This window comes from Mobula birostris, chromosome 22 (assembly GCF_030028105.1).
Source record: "Mobula birostris isolate sMobBir1 chromosome 22, sMobBir1.hap1, whole genome shotgun sequence".
NCBI lineage: Eukaryota > Metazoa > Chordata > Chondrichthyes > Myliobatiformes > Myliobatidae > Mobula > Mobula birostris.
In genome coordinates this window covers 55,569,732-55,589,010 of record NC_092391.1, presented here as the reverse complement: position 1 = coordinate 55,589,010, position 19,279 = coordinate 55,569,732, and the positions used below count along the sequence as shown (strand labels likewise).

The 19,279-nt window shown below is 48.7% G+C and overlaps 1 protein-coding gene and 1 pseudogene across 5 annotated transcripts in view; both read right to left on the bottom strand.

Moving 5' to 3' along the window:
* The window catches only part of ulk1b (unc-51 like autophagy activating kinase 1), a 129,528-nt gene that overhangs the window by 83,592 nt on the left and 26,657 nt on the right, over positions 1–19,279 (bottom strand). For all 5 annotated transcript variants that reach the window (XM_072240799.1, XM_072240800.1, XM_072240801.1 and 2 more), the window contains exons 4-6: positions 19,230–19,262; positions 18,257–18,293; positions 2,477–2,650 (exon numbers count right to left, since the gene is read on the bottom strand). In XM_072240799.1, the coding sequence (XP_072096900.1) occupies positions 2,477–2,650; positions 18,257–18,293; positions 19,230–19,262 (244 nt within the window). The remainder of the gene's footprint in view (positions 1–2,476; positions 2,651–18,256; positions 18,294–19,229; positions 19,263–19,279) is intronic.
* LOC140186533 (U2 spliceosomal RNA) lies at positions 10,289–10,420 on the bottom strand (annotated as a pseudogene).

Here is a 19,279-nt window from a genome sequence, read left to right as displayed (position 1 = left end):
CCCTTGGCATTCACATGTGGCTCAGCTACTAAAACCACTTCTACTGACAGGTGAAGGGCAAAGGTGGGTTATTGGCCAGTCACATTGGGCAGGTGGGGCTCAGCAGCTCATCTAGAAGGAAAACTCTGATCTCAATCCTCCACTGCCTTGTGGCTATGCCCACTCACGGAGAAGGCTCCTGAAATGAACCCTGAGGGATACATCTGGAACAGGAGTCCCCAAGGTTGAGTTCGCACTGATGCTGGTGCCAGACTGTGTCGGTCTCTCTGTCGTTCCTTTGGATTCTTTAGCTGTGTGGAGAAGGGGAGCCTGCAGCATGGACAACTGCTTGCTCTCCATATCGTGCTGCCCTGGCCTGCCTATCAGTTAGGATGCAACATCCATGGTCAATCCTGGCCAACAGTGAGCCTAAGATGCTGCCTGGCCTGCTGAGTTCCTCCAGCATCTGCAGAATATACTCTTCTTGGGCTTCCAGCCAGGTACAGGTAACGATTTTAACCAGCGTTTTGATGACAAACTCTGCCATCTTCATCAGGGATGTTGCCTGGGCATGTCTAGTCTGATGGTATTTATACCCCCATCGTCCGACCCTCCTGATTGGTTAGTCCTCATCCAATCAGGCTTCCACTGTCCTTGCTTACCTTGCTTACAATTGGAACTCCAGTTCTTACTTAAAGACCTTCGTCTTTGTTAAAATTCTTTTCCTCTAGTTTTATTTCAGTGGCTCCCTTTACCAGGCGATCACAAAAGCCATTGGCACGGCACTCACATACGTCATGATTTGCTGTAGTTTTGTGCAGGGGATTCCAGTGCGTGTCCTGACAGGCCGAATACGCTGCTCCACATTCACAGGGAATCCTATAAACGCCAGCCGTCCTGAGTCCCAGGTCATCCCTGACTGGCATAAGCTGTGATCTGAGCTTCATTATGGGTTTGAGGACAGTATTAATCTGGTATCTCTTCAGGATACTGGCGATCCTTAAAGAAACTGTGACGGGACGCATGGTGGAAACCTGCATCAAGGAGCACAGGAGGTGTGCCTGTTTGGGTTACCCAGAGAAATCAGTGGTAGCAGAACATTGCATTTGCAATGGCCATGGGAACGACTTTGATGGTATAAAACTAATGCACCAACGTTGATGGGTTTCGTTGTCAGGGACAGCTGTGGAGGCCTAGTCACTGGGTATTTTTAAAGCAGAGGCTGGTAGGCTCTTGATTAGTCAGGGCGTCTGTAACTGTTAACACTTTTATTTTGCACACCGTTATTATTTTTTCCTTCTACTACGCTGACGTATTAATGCCCTGTAATGATCAGTATGGGTGGCATTCAAAACAAAACCCTTTCAGACTATCTTGGTACACATGACAATAATAAACCGCTCTAAGTTCCCTCTGTCTGCTGATCTTACTCATTCTGGATGTCAGAATTAGATCATAAAGCATAGGACAGAATTAGGCCACTTGGCCCATCGCATCTGCTCCACCATTTCATCATGGCTGATTTATTATCCCTCTCAACCCTATTCCCCTGGGACAAATCAAGAATCTGTCAACCTCTGTTTTAAATATACCCAATGGCTTGGCCTCCACAGTCTTCCCGACAACAAATTCCACAGATTCACTACTCTCTGGCTAGAGAAATTCCTCCTCGTCTCTGTTCTTAATGGACGTCCCTCTGTTCTGAAGCCGTACCCTCTGGTCCTAGAGTCTCCCACTATAGGAAACATCCTTTCCACGTCCACTATCTTGGTCTTTCAATATTTGATAGGTTTCATTGAGATCCCCCTCAGTCTTCTAAACTCCAGCAAGTACAGGCCCAGAGATGTTAAACACTCCTCGATCATTAATCCCTTTCATTCCCAAGATCAGTCTCGTGAACCTCTTTTGGACCCTCTCCACGTTTTCTTAGATCATCATCATTATGTGCCATCGGCGATCATGAAATTGTTCCTGGCACATTTTTCTATAGAAGTGGTTTGCCATCGCCTTCTTCTGGGCAGCGTCTTTACAAGACGGGTGACCACCAGCCATTGTTCATACTCTTCAGGGATTGTCTGTCTGGTATCAATAGTCGTATAACCAGGACTTGTGATATATACCAGCTGCTCATATGACCATCCACCACCTGCTCCCATGGCTTCACGTGACCCTGATCGGGGGCTAAGCAGGTGCTACACCTTGCCCAAGGGTGACCTGCAGTCTAGCGGAGGGAACAGGTATCTCCACTCTGCCACCATTCTCAGAAAAGGGGCCCAGAGCCTGTCACAATGCTCCAAGTTCTGTCTAACCTTACAAAGCCTCATTCTAATTGCCGTGGATCCCTCAGGGGAGGAAACCTTTAGTTTTTAATCTCCCTCATTTGAGATGCCAGAATTAATGAAGGCTGAGATGACGTTTGTTTATGACACTGTACTAAGCCCACCATTCCCTGCACAGATAGCTGCGAGCCCCGAGAGAGGATAGAGCCGTCTCCTACCTATCTTGATGCGGATGTTGTTGGGATTGGATTTCCGCCCCCCGACGTGGGACAGCAGGATGTTCTGTGGTTTCAGGTCACGGTGGATAACCCCCTTGCTGTGAAGCATCTTCATGGCCCCAACGATCTGTTGCAGGAAGAGGCGGATGGTGTCTTCACTGAGGGTCCCTTTCACTGTAACACAAACCGAAAATCAGGTGCCAGCCAGGCCCAGAGCGGAGAAAACCACAAAGGAAAGCCACTCTTTCAAAGTACATTTCTCATCATAGACGGATAGATACCTTACTGATCCCAAAGGAAATTACAGTGTCACGGTAGCATTACAAATGCACAGATACAAATATCAGAAGAGAAGTAGCAAGAATGAAAATAAGTTACCACTAACAGTCTCACTGGAGGAGGCCATCACTCCCCCGGCCGCAGGTTGATTCATTATAGAGCCTAACGGCTGGGAGTAAGAAAGACCTCATATAGTGCTCCTTGGAGCAGCGCAGTTGTCTTCGTCTATTACTAAAAGTGCTCCTCTGTTCAGCCAAGGTGGCACGCAGACGGTGAGAAACCCTGTCCAGAATTGCCAGGATTTTCCGCAGGGCCCCCTTGTTCTACCAGAGTCTCCAGTGTGTCCGGTTTGACTCCTGTGACAGAGCCAGCCTTTCTAATCAGTTTACTGAGCCTGTTGGCATCACCCATATTGATGCCATTGCCCCAGCACACCACCGCATAGAAGTACATACAGTATATGTCACCACGTACAAGCCTGAGAATATTTTCTTGCAGGCATACAAAGTTCAAAGTAAAATTATTATCAAGGTACATATATGTCATCAAGAGGACTAGAATATAAACGCAAGGATGTAATGCTGAGACTTTATAAAGCACTGGTGAGGCCTCACAGTGTATTGTGAGCAGTTTGGGCTCCTTATCTTATAAAGGATGTGAAGAGGGTTCAAAGGAGGTTGACAAAAATGATTCCAGGGTTGAATGGCTTGTCATATCAAGAGTGTTTGATGGCTCATTGAAACCTATTGAATAGTGAAAGGCCTCGTAGAGAGGACGCGGAGAGGATGCTTCCTATGGTGGGAGAGTCTAAGACCAGAGGGGACAGCCTCAGAATAGAGGGTCCTCCATTTATAATGGAGATGAGGAGGATTATCTTTAGCCAGAGAGTGGTGAATCTGTGGAATTCGTTGCCACAGGCGGCTGTGGAGGCCAAGTCATTGGGTATATTTAAAGCAGAGGTTGATAGATTCTTGATTGGTCAGGACACGAAAGGATAAGGGAAGAAGTCAGGAAATTGGGGCTGAGAGGGAAAATGGATCAGCCACGGTGAAATGGTGGAGCAAACACGATGGGCCGAATGGCCTAATTCTGCTGCTATATCTTATGGTCTTACCCAGAATGCCACTTTTAGGGAACCATGTACTTGTACTTTTAGGGCCCTGGGTTAGAAGACATTCAAACCCCCCTCCCTCAATACTGCTACAGCCAATCGGGTTGGATTAGGCCAGGATAAAGAGCCTGTCTTATGAGGAAAGGTTGAGCAAGCTGGGGCTTTTCACTGTGGAGGGGAAAAGGTGACTTGATAAAGGTGTGTAAGATGATAAAGTGAACCTTATCTCAGGGCAGAAATATTTCATACAAGGCGGCATAATTTTCAGGTGACTGGGAAAATATAGGGGGGATGTCAAAGGTTATTCTTTTTTTAGACACAGAGAGTGGTGGGAGCACGGAATTCTTATAAAGAATCTATAAACCTCTCCTTTAAATATACCCAATGACTTGGCCTCCACAGCCACCTATGACAATGAATTCCACAAATTCACCACTTTCTGGCTAAAGAAATTCCTCCTCATCTCGAAATGGATGTCTCTCTATTCTGAGGCTGTGTCCTCTGGTCTTAGGCTCCTTCACCATAGAAAACATCTTCTCCACATCCAATCTACCAAGGCCGTTCAAAATTCGATAGGATTCAGTGAGATCCTCCTCATTCTTCTGAATTCCAGTGAATACAGGCCCGGAGCCATCAAACGTTCCTCATATGACAAGCCATCAATTCTGGAATCATTTTTGTGAACCACTTTTGAACTCCCTCCAAAGTCAGCACATACATTCTTAGATAAGGGGCCCAAAACTGCTCACAATACTCCTTGTGGTCTGATAAGTGTCTTATGAAGCCGTAGGACTACATTCTTGATAGAGTGAATGTGCAGAGAATATTTCCTGTGGTAGGAGAGTCTAAGCCAGAGGACACAGCCTCAGAATAGAGGGGCATCTGTTTAGAATGGAGATGAGGAGGAATTTCTTCAGCCAGAGAGTGGTGAATCTGTGGAATTCGTTGCCACAGGCGGCTGTGGAGGCCAAGTCAGTGGGTATATTTAAGGCGGAAGTTGATAGATTCTTGATTGGTCAGGGCATGAAGGGATACGGGGAGAAGGCAGGAGATTGGGGCTGAGAGGGAAAATGGATCAGCCATGATGAAATGGTGGAACAGACTTGATGGGCCAAATGGCTTAATTTTGCTCCTATATCTTATGGTCTTATACAATCCTGAGATTCATTTTTTATGGGCATTCACAGTAAGTACAAAGAAACACAACAGAGTCGATGAAAATCTATGAACAACCAACCAATGTGCATAAGACAAACTGTACAAATACAAAAAAAATAGAAAACCAACAGCACAATACAGGCCCTTCGGTCCACTATGTAAATAAATAATTATTTTTAAATTTCAAAATATACTTTATTCAAAAATAAATATATACAATAAACCATTCAATAACTTTTCATCCTTTACATACGTTTCCATTATACTCAGTACATATCCGTATTTATAGCCCCCCACGTGGCACTCCAGTAGTTCAGCTTACCATATCATTGTTGAGGGGTATACTCCCCGACCACCGACCCCTCCCGCACCCACGGGTGGAGAAACCTATACTGTGGTCCTTCCCCACCGGGCCCTTGCGGTGGCTGCACCAAGTTTCAGTGCGTCCCTCAGCACGTACTCCTGCAGCCGAGAGTGTGCCAGTCGGCAGCATTCTCCCACGGACATCTCCATGTGCTGGAAGATCATCAAGTTTCGGGCTGACCAAAGGGCGTCTTTCACCGAGTTGATGATCTGCCAGCAGCACCGGATGTTGGTCTCCGTGTGCATCCCCGGGAACAGCCCGTAGATCAGAGAGTCCTCTGTTACGCAGCTGCTGGGGATGAAACGTGACACTAGCCCGTCCATCCTCCTCCACACCCTCTTTGCGAACTGGCAGTGTGCAAAGAGGTGGGTCACAGACTCCTCCTCACTGCAGTCCTCCCGTGGGCAGTGGGGTGTGGAGACAACGTTCCGGGCGTACAGGAGGGTTCTGACTGGGAGGGCTCCTCTCACCGCCAGCCAGGCGAGGTCTTGGTGCCTGTTGGTGAGATCTGGCGATGAGGCATTTTGCCAGATGAACTGGACAGTCTGCTCAGGGAACCACCCCACTGTGTCCATCACATCCTTCTCCTGTAGTGCCTGCAGGACACTTCGTGCCGACCACTGCCTGATGGCCTTGTGGTCAAAGGCGTTCTCCTGGAAGAACTTTGCTACGTAGGACAGGTATGCCAGCAACGACCAGCTGACTGGGGCGTTGTGCGGGAGTGGGGCCAGACCCATCCTTCGTAGCCAGGGCGACAGGTAGAACCTGGGCACATAGTGGTACTTGGTGCCCACATACCTGGGTTCTACACACAACCTGATGCAGCCACATACAAAGCTGGCCATCAGGGTGAGGGCGACATTGGGGACGATCTTGCCCCCGTTGTCCAGGGACTTGTGCATGACGGTCTGTCTCACCCGCTCCATCTTGGATCCCCAGACGAATCTGAAGACAGCTCGGGTGATTTCCGAGCTGTAGGAGCGGGGGACGGGCCAGACCTCCGCCAAGTACAGCAGCCCTGAGAGCACCTCACACCTGATGACCAGGTTCTTGCCCGTTATTGACAGGGAGCGCCCTCCCCACAGTCCCAGTTTCTGTTTCACCTTGGCAGTCCGCTCCTGCTAGTTCTTGTTGCACACTTCAGCCCCTCCGAACCAAATCCCCAACACCTTCACGTGGTCAGACCTGATGGTGAAGGGGGCGCTGGATTGGTCGGGCCAGTTGCCGAAGAACATTGCTTCGCTTTTCGTGCGGTTGACCCTGGCCCCCGACGCCAGCTCGAACTGTTCGCAGGTGCCAATCAACCTGCGAACTGACCTTGGATCAGAGCAGAAGACGGTGACGTTGTCCATGTACAGGGAGGTTTTCACCTGGGTCCCTCCACTGCCTGGCAGCGTCACCCCTCTTATGCCCTCATCCCTCCTGATGGCTTCCGCAAAGGGTTCTATGCAGCACACAAACAAGACAGGGGAGAGGGGACAGCCCTGCCTGACTCCAGACCTGATGGGGAAGCTGTCTGTTTCCCACCCGTTGACCTGGACTGCACTACGGATGTCTGTGTAGAGCAGTCTGATCCACTTCCGGATTCCCTCCCCAAATCCCATTTTGGAGAGCACATCCGCCATGTACGTGTGCGATATCCTGTCGAAGGCTTTCTCCTGGTCCAAGCTGACCAGGCAGGCGTCCACCCCCCTGTCCTGCACGTAGGCGATGGTGTCCCTCAGCAACGTGAGGCTGTCTGAGATCTTCCTACCCGGTACAGCACAGGTTTGGTCTGGGTGAATCACCTGTCCTAGAGCAGACTTGACCCTGTTGGCGATAGCCTTGGACAGGATCTTGTAGTCCACATTCAGGAGAGAGATGGGTCTCCAATTTCTAATGTCCTCCCTTTCCCCCTTCTACTTGTAGATGAGGGTGATGATGCCCTTCCTCATGGACTCAGGCATACTGCCGGCCAGAAGCATAGCGTTGTACACTTCCAGCAGGTCTGGGCCCATCCAGTTCCACAGAGCCGAGTACAACTCAGCCAGTAAGCCGTCGCTTCCGGGAGTCTTACCCAACCCAAAGGAATGGATGGAGCCTGTCAGCTCGTCCAGGGTCAGTGGCTGATCCAGACTCTCCGGCTTGCCGTCGTCTAAGACCTGCGTGATAGACGACAGGAAGTTGCGGGAGGCTGTGGATTCTGTGGCCTTTTCGTCGTACAGACCGGCATAGAAGGACTTGCAGATCCTCAGTATGTCGGTCTGCAAGGACGCGACTGAGCCGTCCTCTTCCTTAAGGTTGTGGATCACACAGCTCCCCCTGTGCACCTTCTGGAAGAAGAAGCATGAGCACGTCTCGTCCTGCTCCACGGTTTGGACCCTTGATCGGAAGATGATCTTGGAGGATTTGGCGGCGAGGTGCTGGGCTTGCCGGCCCTTCACCTCTCGCAATTCCCCCCCCGACATCCACCCCCTTTGACTGCAGAAGAAGTTGCTGCACTCTGTCTGGAGTTTACGCAGTTCCCTCTGCTCCTGCCTTGCTTTCTGGATACCCTTGCGGATGCAGAACCTCTTAATGTTCTCCTTGGTGGCTTCCCACCAGTGAACCGGGGAATCAAAGAAGGCTTTCAAGGTTCTCCAACCTGTGTACTCCCTCTCTAGTTCCTCGATGTTCTCTGGGGTCAGCAGCTTTACATTCAGCTTCCAAGTCCCCCTGCCTGCCTTCTGGGCCTCCCGTAAGCGACAGGTGGCTCTCAGAAGGCAGTGGTCAGAGAAGAACACCGGCGTGACGTCGGTGGACCTGACCGTGAGGGACTCAGACAGGAAGAGGAAGTCAATCCAGGAGCGGGCTGAGCCGTCCGATCGTGTCCAGGTGGCTTGCGGCTGTGCTCCACCTGTGGGGGTGCCAAAGGCGTCGCGCAGCTTGGCTGTCTTCACCGTTACCCTCAGGAGTCTAGAGGTACTGTCCAGCCTGCCGTCGGCGCTGCCGGGTCCTCCAGCCGCATCAATGGTGCGGTTGAAGTCTCCGGCCAGAACGACTGGCTGGAACGTCACCAGCAGCTTTGGGAGCTGCTCGAAGACGGTCAGCCGCTCGCTCCGCACGGGGGAGGCGTACACATTGATCAGCCGGAGCAGAGTGCCCCGGTATTTGACGTCTGCTACCAGGAGGCGCCCCGCAACCACCTCTTTAACTTGGGTGATTGAGAAGTTGCCTCCCCGCAGCAGAATCCCCAGGCCGGAAGCGCGACAATCGTTGCCCCCCGACCACACAGACAAACCTTTTCTCCACCACCGTGACCACCTCCGGTAGTTACGGAGATGTGGTAGTCCGCACTCCTGGAGGAAGGTCACGTCGGTCTTTACAGTGTCCAGGTACTGGAGCGTGCTGACGCATCGCCCAGTACTCTTCAAACTTCGCACGTACAAGCACGCCAATTTAAGGTCTGCCATCGTTGTAAGTCTTTTATTTTGGCTGCTCTCCGTCCTCACCCTTGCCATCCTGAGCCTTCATTCCCACCGCCTTTGTGAAGTTTTCCACCTCCTGTGGGCTCAGGTACTGCTGGTAGTACTCCTCCGTGTGTGGCCGTTCTGGTTCTGGGCCCGGGGGGTTTGTTGACTTCCTGGGCTGCTTCCCCTTCCGGCTGCTGGGTGCCGGCCGTGGCTCTGCTCCCGGATTCCCGGAGCTGTGTGTTTCTGCTGCTCTCTGTCTCCTGTACTTGGGGGGTGGCCAGCAGACCTTCTCCCTCCTCTCTCCTCCTCTCCACCTGTTCTGCCAGCTGTCTCCTCCGCCAGGGCTGCTGGCCTCCCCCAACTCCTTCCTCCTCTGAAGAGGACAGGGTACCAGGGGCTGTGTGGTTCCCTGCCCTTTTCTTGTGTTGCTCCGCCTTCTGTCGCTTGGCCGCCGCCTTTTGGGTCTTTTTGCGTTTGACGACCTTCCATTCGGTTTCCGCCTCAGCTCTCCCCTCCTCCATGGACTCCTGCTCGTCGTTTGCCTGGTCCTGGAGGGTCTGCAGGGGGGTGGCAGGTCTTGGGGTGCTTGCACCTTCCTCCCTGGTCTCGTCATCCGTCCTGTCGGGTGCCTGGTCTGCAGCGCTGGCGGGTACGTCCGCATCTGCCTGGGCCCTTTCAGGGCCAGCACCTCCCCTGGTCGCCTGTGCGTAGGTGCCCCCACGCCTCGGGCGGGCTCTGTACAGGTGGCCAGCCTGTCCGCAAAGGTTGCAGGACTTGGCCTGCGTGCAGTCTTTGGTCAGGTGGCCTTCGGCTTTACAGTTCTTGCACATCACCACCCTGCGCTGGGCTGCGATGTGCCCTTCCTTGCCGCAGTTTCGGCACACCCTGGGTTGTCCCGTGTACACCATGTACCCTCGGTTCCCTCCGATGGCGAAGACGGGGGGGGGGGGTGGATGACGCCGCCGTTGGAATCCAACCTCAGCTTCACCTTCACCTGCCGTTTGCTGGTCCAGATTCCCAGTCCGTCCTTCACGTCTGCTGGTGTTCCTACGCTCTCCACATACCGAGCGAGGAATGTAAGGACATCTACCACTGGCACGTGCGGGTTGAACATGTGCACCGTGATTGTCCTTTCCTGTTGCGTAGCCGTTGCAAAGAGGGGCTGTGCTTTCAGCAGCGACAGCGGCGCCTCTGTCCCCTTCAGCTGAAGCTGCTGGTACAGCTTCTGCCACCCTGCAGCCTGCCGGAAAGTGACATCGAAGAAACCTGCGAAGTCCTGGACGCAATAGATGTCGTCGGGCGTAAATCCGCAGCATTCCATCAAGACCTTCCGGATGAAGGTCTCTCGGGTGAAGCCGGTGCCCCCGTTCTGGTCTCGCACTGTCAGCCTGACAGTGTTCTTGATACCCGGGCCTCGAGCCGATGCACTGCTCGCTGCTGCCATCTTCCTCACTGCTGTCGTCGCTGGTATGGGGTGTTAGATTGGAGGCCAATCAGCATTAGGATCCACCCCTGCGTCAGCGCGAACTCTGGTCCTCCGCCTTCTGGTCTGATAAGAACAGATACTACACTTGATCTTAGCCAAAAGGCCGAGAAGCGATGTAAATAAATAATAAATAATATTGAGAATAAGAGTTGTTGCAAAGTCCTTGAAAGGCAGAACAGGAGATTGGAGTCTGTAGATTGTGGAATCATTTCAGAGTTGAGGTAAGTGAAATTATCCACACTGGTTCAGGAGCCTGATGGTTGGGGGGTAATAGCTGTTCCTGAACCTGGTGGTGTGGGACCTGAGGCTCCTCCATCTCCTGCCCGATGGTGGTAGTGAGAAGAGAGCATGGCCCGGATGGTGGGAGTCCTTGTTGGTGGATGCTGCTTTCCTGTGGCAGTGCTCCTCAATGGCATCATTACACTTCAACGTGTATAAAGCCAGTGGGAGTAGAGCAGAGGGCTACGCATGCATCCGTGAGGTGTGCCTGTGTTGATCGCCAGCGAGCGGAGATATGACTTCCGATCTACACTGGCTCTGGTCTCCCATGCTCTCTTCTCAACACTACCACTGGAGACTGAAGAGACACACTCATCATTTTATGATCAACATAGACGGCCCTCAAGGACACACGTTTAGCTTGCTGCCCCACTCTCTCTCTCACAGTGCAGATGGTAGCATCCATCATGAAGGACCTTACTACCTCAGAACAGGCCCTCTGTTCGTTACGTCCGTCAGAGAGGAAGGACAGAAGCCTGACGAGCAACTCTCAACACTTCAGGAACAGCTTCTTTCCCTCCACCATCCGATCTCTGAACAGCCCATGAACACATGAACATCACCTCACTAATTTTGCTCTCTTTTTGCACTACTTAGTTTTTTTATATATAGGCCGGCTGGTGGCGCAGTGACATCAGCGCCAGACTCTGGAGCGAAGGTTCCCGAGTTTGAATCCAGTCGGGCTGCTCCTGGGCACGCTTTCTATCCGTGCCGGGTTGAGTGTTGAGCTCACAACTTGGCCTCGTAAAAACAAACTGCGCTGTGAGAAGGACGTGGGGGACCACTCACCGAATCTTTCCTCCAAGACAACCTCTTGAAAGGCGGTCACTGAGGCTCTGGCAGAGTACAGCACACACACACAAAAAAGTTATTTTATATATTTCTTATTGTAATTTTTTGGTATTGTGATGTACTGCTGCCACAAAACAACAAATTTCATAACATATGTCAGCGATATTAAACACGAGATTGAGCAGCTGCTGGAGAGCAACACACATACAAAATGCCGGAGGAACTCAGCAGGTCAGGCAGCATCTATGGAGAGGAATAAACAGTCGACCTTTCAGGCCAAGACTCTTCTTTAGGACTGAAAGGAAAGGGTAAGATGCCAGAATAAAAAGGGTGGGGGGAGGGGAAAGAAAACAAGTTAAAAGGTGATAGGTGAAGCCAGGTGGGTAGGGGGGCTGGTGAAGAAAGAAGCTGGGAGGTGATTGGTGGAACAGATAAAGGACTGGAGAGGAAGGAATCTGATTGGAGAGGAGAGTGGACCATGGGAGAAAAGGAAGGAGGAAGGGACCCAGGGGGAGGTGATAGGCAGATAAGGAAACAAGATAAGTGAAGAATTGAAGAAGAGGGAAGGAGGAACAGGAAAAATTTACAGAAGAGGAAATCGATGCTCATGCCATCAGGTTGGAAGCTACCTGGACAGAATATGAGGGGATGGTCCTCCACCCTGAGAGTGGCCTCATCGTGGCTGAAGAGATGGACCATGGTCTGACATGTTAGAATGGAAATGGGGATAGGAATTAAAACATTTGTCCGCAAAACAGCAAACGTCAGTGGTGATAACAGCAAATATCAGTGGCAATAAACCTGATGATGAGATTTAGCAATCCAGGAAAATAATGTTCAGGATTCTGGGCAGATAGATTTTGGCATCCGGTCGAACAATAGAGGTGGGGGCTTGGTGCTCTGTTTAGGTGGGGATCAGGGCATTGACCACATGGGGTTTGGTCTACTGAGCTGTGGTATAAATGGTATCCAGTGTAAAGAGGCAAATACTTATTTCATATTTCCTTACGGCAGAGCAGGAGACTCTTTGGCCCATCGAATCTATTCTAGATCATCAGAACGATCCTCTTCACCATTTCTCTGTTCTGTAAATTGGATCTCCAACATTCCCATTCAGTTCTCCCACCCAACTACACACTTGGGGCAATTTTCAGTATACAATTAACCCGGCAGCCTGGGTTTGTTTGGGATGTAGGGGGAAACATTCAGGGTGTCGGAGTTGGGAGTTCAATCCCGGCATCCTCTGCAAGGAGTTTGTACGTCCTCCCAGTGCAATATATGGGTTTCCTCCGGGTGCTCTGGTTTCCTCCCATAGCCCAAAGGTGTACTGGTCAGTAGGTTAATTGGTCATTGTAAATAGTCCCGTGATTAGGTTAGGATTAAATTGGAGTTGAGGATTGCTGGGGTGGTGTCGCTATATCGTTAAATAAATACATAAACAAACAAACAAGCAAGCGAGCAGTTGACGTTTAGGGCCAAGACCCTTCATCAGTGCTGCTGAGGGGCCTCAGCCCAAAACATCGACTATTCATTCCTCTCCATAGCTGCTGCCTGACCTGCTGAGTTCCTCCGGCATTTTGTGTGTGATACAGGGTTAATAACAGGACTCTTAGCTTTGTGGAGGAACAGAGGGATCTTGGTTAGGAAGGCGTATGGTGTATTGGCCTCCATTTGTCAGTGGGGCTGAGTTCCAGAGCAACGAGGCGATGTTGTAGCTTTATAAGATTCTGGTTAGACCACACTTGTATTGTGTTCAGTTCTGGTCGCCACATTACAGGAAGGATGTGGAAGCTTTAGAGAGGGCGCAGAGGAGATTTACCAGGATGTTGCTTGGATTAGAGAGCATGTCTTATGGGGAAAGGTTGAGCTAGCTACAGCTTTTCTCTTTGGAGAGAAGGAGGATGAGAGATGACTTGATAGAGGTATACAAGATGATAAAAGGCATAAATCGAGTGACTAGCCAGAGAGACTTCTTCCCCGGGTGAAAATGGCTAATGGAAGTGGGGAGGACATAATTTTAAGGAGATTGGAGGAAAGTATGGGTGGGGGGGATGTCAAAGGTAGGTTTTTTTACACAGAGTGGTGGGTGTGTGGAACACAGTGCCAGAGATGATGGTAGAGGCAGATACATTAGGGACATTTAAAAACACTTAGCCAGGCACATGGATGACAGGAGAATGGAGGGCTGTGTGGAAGGGAAGGGTTAGGTTGATCTTGGGAGAAGGTTAAAAGGTCAGCACAACATCGTGGGGCTACGGGGCTGTTCTGTACTGTATCGTTTGCAAGGAAGTTCCCTGTGAGTTTGGGGAAAATGGCGCCAAATTCTCTGCACAGCAGGGTTCAGCACTGGGGGAGTGGGGTTCATTCGTACACACTGGGACTGTACGGTGTTGGGTTTCTGGGTTTTGACAGAGTACTTGGAATTGCCCACGTTTAAGAAACCAGGAGGCAAGACAAAGTCAGGGAGAAATCTCCATGCTTGCACTGTGACCCCTCAGCTGCACAGTGCAGTCATTCCCTACAAAGCAGATTCCCAATTCTTCCACATTATAGAGTGTTGTCACGAGGCACTCGACAAACAAGCAAATAATTAAATTGATTTTATATTCTGCAGGGTCAGTCCAGAGAAATATCTTTATCAAATTGCCAATTCTGTCTGCATCCAAAGCAAATGCAGATTATCTAAATGAGTCACAGACAGCTTAAGTTACAATACCTTCTCAGCACCCAAATACAATTAGAACAGAGGGTGACTAGGTTAAACAGCGCCCGTTGTAACATATTAAATGTTAATAAATATTATAATGACATAGTCACACACAACAAATCACAAGAACGGCAATTTCAACCTGACACCACATATTAACTATTCAAGATTTAAAGATTTGTCACATGCAGACCTTTAGGAGAGGGAAACCAGAGGTCCAAAAGCCAGTCCTCATCAGAGGATCTGAGGTGGAGAGAGTGAGCTGGGTGTTATTATTTCAGAGGACCTGTCCTGGACCTAGTACAGAAGAAAGCACGGCAGTTCCTCTACTTCCTCAGCAGTTTGCAGAAATTTGGCATGATATCTACAACTTTGAGAACCTTCTATACATGTGTAGTGGAGAGTAAATCGTTTGGCTGCATTAGCACGGCCTGGTATGGAAACACCAATATCTTTGAACCGAAAATCCTACACAAGGTAGTGGATATGGCCCAGTCCATCACAGGTAAAACTCTCCCCACCATTGAGCACATCTACATGAAACGCTGTCATAGGAAAGCAGCGTCCATCATCAGAGACCTCCACCAGCCAGGACATTCTCTCTTCTCTCTGCTGCCATCAGGAAGAAGGTACAGGAACCTCAGGTCCCACATCACCAGATACAGGAACAGTTACTACCCCTCATACATCAGGTTTTTGTGCAAAATGGGGTAACTACATTCACTTGCCCCATCAATGAGATGTTTCCACAACCAATGATCTCACTTTAAGGACTCTTTACCTCATTATCTCATGTGCTTGTTATTTATTGCTATTTACTTATATTTGCATTTACACAGTTTGTTGTCTTCTGCACTCTGGTTGATCTTTCATTGAACCTGTTATAATTACTATTCTATAGATTTGCTGAAAATGCCCAAAGGAAAATAAATCTCTGTGTTGTAAATGGTGACATATATGCACTTTGATAATAAAATTTACTTTGAACTTAGAATGCTACTGCACCAGTGGTTGGGGTTCAATTCCCGCCGCTGTCTGTAATGTGGGAGGAAACCAGGGCACCCGGAGGAAAACCTCATGGTCACAGGCAGAACCTTCAAACTCCTTACAGAGAGCAGCAGGAACTGACCCTGGGTCACCGGTGTTGGAACAACATTATGCTAACCATGCATGCTGCTCTTTTGTTGCCATTTATCAGAGCAAACCGTGCTCAAGCTGTTGGTTTCAATATTTCAGGACTATGTCAATGGCTGCAAAATGTTTGGGTGTGGTAAAGTGTTAGAAGATCTTCTCACTTTTCATTCCAATAACCGAGCAAGTACATAAAACCAGATGCTTACGATCATAAACCATAAAATATAGGAGCAGAATTAGGCCATTTAGCCCATCAAGTCTGCTCCATCACTTCATCAAGGCTAAACCATTTCCCCCTCAGCCCCAATCTCCTGCCTTCCCCCTGTATCCCTTCGTGGCCTGACTAATTAAGACTCTACCAACCTCTGCCTTAAATATATTTGACCTCCATAGCCACCTGTGGCAACGAATTCCACAGATTTGCCACTTTCTGGCTAAAGAAATTCTTCTTTCAGAACACTCGGGTGTATATCATCTGGTCCAGGTGACTTATCTATCTCAGACCTTTCAGTTTCCCAAGAACCTTCTCCCTAGTAATGGCGACTTCACTCACTTCTGTCCCCTGACACTCTCGAACTTCCACCATTCAGCTAGTGTCTTCCAAAGTGAAGACTGATGCAAAATACTTATTAAGTACGTCCAGCATTTCCTTGTTTCCCATTACTACCTCTCCAGTGTCATTTTCCAGTCTCGCCTCTTTTATATATCTGAAGAAACTTTTGATTTCCTCTTTAATAGCTTACCTTTGTGTTCCATCTTTTCCTTCTTTATCACTTTTCTAGTTGCCTTCTGTTGGCTTTTAAAAGCTTCCTAATCCTCTAAACCCCGTCACCTGCATCCACCATTAGTACAGATGGCATCTTCTCAGCAACCATTACGGTCTGGCTTGGCGCAGCGTCCTCTCAGAATTTACAAAAGCTACAATGAACTGTCAGGTCAGCAGAAGTAGTCACTGGCTACAGTCCACCATCACTGTAGAACTTGATAAAGAAGTGGGTAGGAAAAATCGCTGAGGACACAGTCCACCCTGCAAACTGCCCTTCCCAAAAATTCCCTTCTGAAAAGCGCTATAGGGCCATTAAAACAAAAGAAAACTTCACTCCATCCTAAAAATTTCTTCCCCTCAGCAGTTAATCTGATCAACCATTCTAGTTAGTCCCCCATCACCTTAGTCACTTCATTGTAAAATCTGTAAACCACTTTTTATACTGGTGTTTATGTCGTAATTCCATGCTGGAATTTATGTATTTATGCACATTTTATTCCATATGCGTCCTTTAACCTCTAAATTTACTTTTTTTCAGTCCATAAGACCATAAGACATAGGAGCAGAATTAGGCCATTTGGCCATCGATTCTGTTCCACCATTTCATCATGGCTGATCCATTTTCCCTCTCAGCCCCAATCTCCTGCCTTCTCCCCGTAGCCCTTCATGCCCTAACTAATCAAGAATCTATCAACCTCAGCCTTAAATATACCCAATGACTTGGCCTCCACAGCCGCCTGTAGCAACGAATTCCACAGATTTACCACCCTCTAGCTAAAGGAATTCCTCCTCATCTCCATTCTAGAAGGACCCTCTATTCTAAGGCTGTGTCCCCTGGTCTTAGACTACCCCACCATAGAAAACATCCCCTCCACATCCACTGCACCAAGGCCTTTCAATATTCAATAGGTTTCAATGAGGTCCTCACTCATTCTTCTGAATTCCAGTGAGCAGAGGCCCAGAACCATCAAATATCCTTCATATGACAAGTGTTTCAACCCTGGAATCATTTTTGTGAACCTCTTTACAATCCTCTCCAATGACAGCACATCCTTTGGACTAATTCTGCTCCTATATCGTATGGTCTTTCTAAGATAAGGGGCCCAGGCCTGCTCACAATACTCTACGTGAGGCCTCACCAGTACTTTATAAAGCCCCAACATTACATCCTTGCTTTTATAGTCTAGTCCTCTCAAAATGAATGTTAACATTACATTTGCCTTCCTCACCACAGATTCAACCTGGAAATTAATCTTTAGGGAATCCTGCCCAAGTCCCTTTGCACCTCAGATTTTAAACTTCCTCTTCATTTAGAAAACAACATGCCCTTTCATTTCTTCTACCAAAGAGCATGACCATATATTTCCCAACCTGTACTCCATCTGCCATTTCTTTGCCCATTCTCCTAATCTGTCCAAGTCCTTCAAGAGCCTCTCTACCTCTCAACACTACCAGCCCCCCAACATCTTCATATTATCCTCAAACTTTGCAACAAAGCCATCAATTCCGTCATCCAAATCATTGGCATATAATGTAGAAAGAATCAGTCCCAACACAGACCCTGTGGAACACCGTTAGTCACCGGCAGACAACCAGAAAAGGCTCTTTATTCCACTCTTTGTCTCCTGCCAATCAGTGACTATTTATCGATGCTAGAATCTTCCCTGTAATGCCACGGGCTCGTATCTTGCTAAGCAGCCTCAAGTGTGGCACCTTGTCAAAGGCCTTCTGAAAGTCCAAGTAGACAATATCAATCCATTCTCCTTTGTCTATCATGAATGTTACTTCTTCAAAGAATAGGAAGATGGAGGGATATGGACATCGTGTAGGTAGGAGGGATTAGTGTTTGGGTGTTTTTGATTTGCTTTTTAGCCGGCCCAGCACAACATTGTAGGCCGAATGGCCTGTTCCTGTGCTGTACTGTTCTGTGTTCCATGTTCAATCCACCCCCCCTCTATCTGTTACTGCAGTCATACACTTTAAACCACAGTTCATAATGCTGTTTACATTGTAAATGCACACTGGTGTTTTATCTATTTATGCTCATTTTACTCCTTATCTGTGCTTTAACCTCTAACTTCATTTTTATATATTTCTTTATTCGTTATAATTGTTGAATGTTGTTTTTTGTTGCATGTCATGCTCCGATCAACACACCACAGCAAATTCCTAATACAAGTAAATGTATACAGCAAACACAATTGATCCTTGTGCCAACAGGACGAAATAAAAGCTTTCTCACTTTACAAGTTTCTCAGTTGCTGAACACTTACGTTGAAGATAGTCGGCAAGATCACCCCCATTGCAGTACTGCAAAAAAACACATGGAATTTCAGTGAGTACACAGACACAGAGAGAGAAAGAGAGAGAGAGACACACACACACACACGAGATGCCGTGAGGCAATGTTGCATTTCTTTAAAGCAACACACACACACACACACACACACAAAATGCTGGAGGATTTAGCAGGACAGGCAGCATCTATGGAGTGAAATGAACAGTCGACGTTTCGGGCTGAGACCCTTCTTCAGGACTGAGAAGGAAGGGGAAAATGCCAGAATAAAAAGGTGGATGGAGGGGAAAGGAGGCTAGCTGGAAGGTAACAGGTGGAGCCAGGTGGGTGGGAAAGGTCAGGGCATCTTGTGCGCCTCTATTAAGTAATGACGATGGAAAACTGCAACTCTGGCAGAATTGGAGGAAGACTGATCCAAAATAATGATTTCCAAATTTTACTGCAATTTATATATCCCTATAAAGTCACCTCTCACCCTCCTTCGCTCCAGATGTCCACAGTTTTGTCCCAGGACAGAGAAAGTGGATGGCCATAGTTTTGTCCCAGAGTGAGGGTGTCCACAGTTTTGCCCCAGGACAGAGAAAGTGGATGGCCATAGTTTTGTCCCAGAGTGAGGGTGTCCACAGTTTTGTCCCAGGACAGAGAAAGAGGGTGGTTATAGTTTTGTCCCAGGATAGGTGAGTCTAAAAGTAGAGGTCACAGGTTTAAGGTAGGAGGGGAGATTTTAAGGTGACCCGAGGCGCAACTTTTTTCACTCAGGGAGTGGGTATACAGAATAAGTTAACACAGGAGGTGATAGAGGTGGGTAGGTAGGTATGTGGACAGGAAAGGTTTAGACAGATGGACATGGGCCAAGCTCAGGCAACTGGGACTAGCACCTTGGTGACCAATGGTCAGTATGGACAAGTTGGGCCAAAGGGTCTGGTTCTGTGATGTTCAATATCACTCACCTCCATCACCAGGTAGACAGAGTTTGCCATCTCCTGTGAAACACAAAGAT